Source organism: Citrus sinensis, chromosome 5 (genome assembly GCF_022201045.2).
Source record: "Citrus sinensis cultivar Valencia sweet orange chromosome 5, DVS_A1.0, whole genome shotgun sequence".
Taxonomy (NCBI): Eukaryota; Viridiplantae; Streptophyta; class Magnoliopsida; order Sapindales; family Rutaceae; genus Citrus; species Citrus sinensis.
Genome location: NC_068560.1, coordinates 8,127,066 through 8,129,678, shown reverse-complemented (window position 1 = coordinate 8,129,678; position 2,613 = coordinate 8,127,066). Strand labels below are relative to the sequence as shown.

Below are 2,613 nucleotides of genomic sequence, written 5' to 3'. Positions count from 1 at the left end.
TTCTCCACCTAAAAGGCTAGTAAATGGGAGATACTTGGGTTTATAAAGTGGTAGGTCACTCCACCTAAAAGACTAGTCTTTTGGGTTGATACCTAGAAATCTTATACTGAGACCCCCAACAAGTGGTATCAAAGCTAGACCCTAGTAGCCAGAATGTGATGGTGGAACAACTCAGGTGTGTCGGACGAAAGGACCAGAGTCCGGCGGTGGTTTCGTCCGAGGGGGGGATTGTTGAGTTGTGTCCCACATTGGCTAGTAAAGGGGAGATGCTTGGGTTTATAAAGTGGTAGGTCACTCCACCTAAAAGGCTAATTTTTTAAGCTGAATACCTAGAAATCTTATATTAAGTCCCCCCAACACTTTGCTCTGGCAAATACTAGTGTCGCAAGTACAATAATCAAGAAGGAAGCAGAGTATATGGCGATTATGGGAAACCTTCCGGTGAGTCGTCGGAACAACCTTTGCCTGCAATGAATCCTTGGATGGTGGTCAGCCCAAAAGGAAAAGGGAGATTCCAAAAGGAAAACGAGATAGTCCAAAGCTCAAATCACGCACCTAATAGCCAAATTAAAGAGGGTTGTAGATTTGAAGCTCTCAATAATGTGGAAATTATGGGAGAGGATATTGAATTTACTAAAGATAGCCAAGACCATCGTCTGAAAACAACCAAACAGCTGTCGCTTTCACGCACCGAGCCAAGCCTACCATGACTTACCAAAATTCCAATACTAACTTTGACCATGCAAACAAACCACATGCCAAGAATACAAAACATAGTAATGGCGATGTTTCATGCCCAGCAGAGCCGTCCCATTCTAAAGCCATGCAGGAAAGTACCATGACACGTAAAAATTATTTCCCACAGAATACCCTTACCAAGGTCCTTACCAATGTTCCCACGAGCCTTAACCCTGACAAGCACACAACAGTCACATTCACCCCAGCTACCAACCAATTCATTTCCCGTAAGAATGCAGCCTTTACTTCTTCCTTCTCTGATAAGATTCTTGATGATGTTATGGATAACATTGACAAACCCCTAACCAGCCCAACAATTTTGTAGAGGATGAGAATGATGGGTCAGAAGATGGCGATTATATAAGTGAGAGTGGTGAGGAAGGTACTGATTCCTCTAATAGTATAGTTTCTTTAGTTGACGAAGATGGGATGGATCTTGAAGCTGAAATGTAATTGCCATCATGGCAAGTTTTCTGTGTTATCCTTATTCACTATTTTTACTATGAATTCATCAATAATATTTCAAAATTATCAAGGAGTCTCCTCTTCCGATTTTCGACGAGCTTTCAAATCACTCATTTCTGCTTATAAGGCTGAGATAGTTGTTCTGCTAGAGCCTAAAGTCAGCAGGTTGAAAGGCGACAAGTTTACTAAGCTAAGAGGATTCGATAGGTCACATCGAGTAAAACCGAATGGTTTCTCTGGCAGAATTTGGCTTTTATGGAATGATGGGTTTTACTGCTGATATTGTAATAAACCATAAACAGTTTATCCATTTCAAAGTCACGGATACTAATGGCTATGGTCCTGGGTCACCGCCATTTATGCTAGCCCTATTAATGTACTTACATTAAAGGGTCTGAGCTTCTTGGTGGCGATTTTAATATCGTTCTTCATGTTGAGGAGAAGCAAGGGGGTCATCTAGAAAAACTGGTGTGTGTAGCCATTTTAGTAGCTAGTTCCATGAGATAAAGATGGTTAATATTGAGTTTAAGGGTCATAAATTCACTTGGTCTAGAGGAATGCTAGCTAAAAGACTAGACAGAGCAATTTGTAATGATGAATGGATAGTGACATTTGAGGAACCTTCAGGAACTCATCTTCTAAAAATTCAATCTGACCATCGTCCGATGCTGGCGAGGTTTGGGAGGCCTAGGCGGAGGAGTCAAACCTTTTCGTCTCCTTGCAGCTTGGTTAACGGATCCGAACTTTCCTGACTTTGTTGCTAGCCACTGGAATAGTGATTGTAATTATTTTCATGCAGCAAGAAATTTTATTAAGGACGTGAGGGATTGGAATAAGAAAACTTTTGGGAATATTTTTTACGAAAAAAAGAAAAAGAAAAAGAAAAAGACTTCTTACATGTATAAGCGACATTCAAAAGGCTTTTGAGGACATAGTTCTAATAAGCTTATGATTCTTAAGTCCACACTTAGAAAGGAGTTGGAGGTTGTCCTTGCTCAAAAAGAAATATTATGGTTTCAAAAATCAAGACGTGATTGGATTTCTATTGAGGATAGGAATACAACTTTCTTTCATAGGAAAACTATAAGCAGGCGGAGACGTAGCAAAGTGGAAGCCATAAAAAATAACGAAGGTCAATGGTTGTATGACAAAGAGGATATAAAAAATCATGTTGTGCACTACTTCACCGAATTATTCAAGTTTGATGGTGGGGATTTTATCAATTATCCGATCTCGAGTATTTTTCCAACCATGGACGATAATTTGATGAGTGAGATCGCTCAGTCTGTTGATGATGGGGAAGTTCGAAGCACTATATTTGGCATGCATCCCTTGAAGGCTCCTGGAGTTGATGGGCTGCATGCTTTGTTATATCAAAGCCAATGGAATACCGTGGGCAACTCTGTGTGA

General features: G+C 40.4%; 1 protein-coding gene across 1 annotated transcript; it reads left to right on the top strand.

Annotated features, from left to right (window-relative positions):
• Positions 1-417: 417 nt before the first annotated feature.
• Positions 418-2,613, top strand: LOC127902222 (uncharacterized). The gene is made up of 4 exons (XM_052441050.1): positions 418-441; positions 1,048-1,187; positions 1,757-1,879; positions 2,175-2,613. The coding sequence occupies exons 1-4, from the start codon at positions 418-420 to the stop codon at positions 2,611-2,613; spliced, it is 726 nt and encodes a 241-aa protein (XP_052297010.1).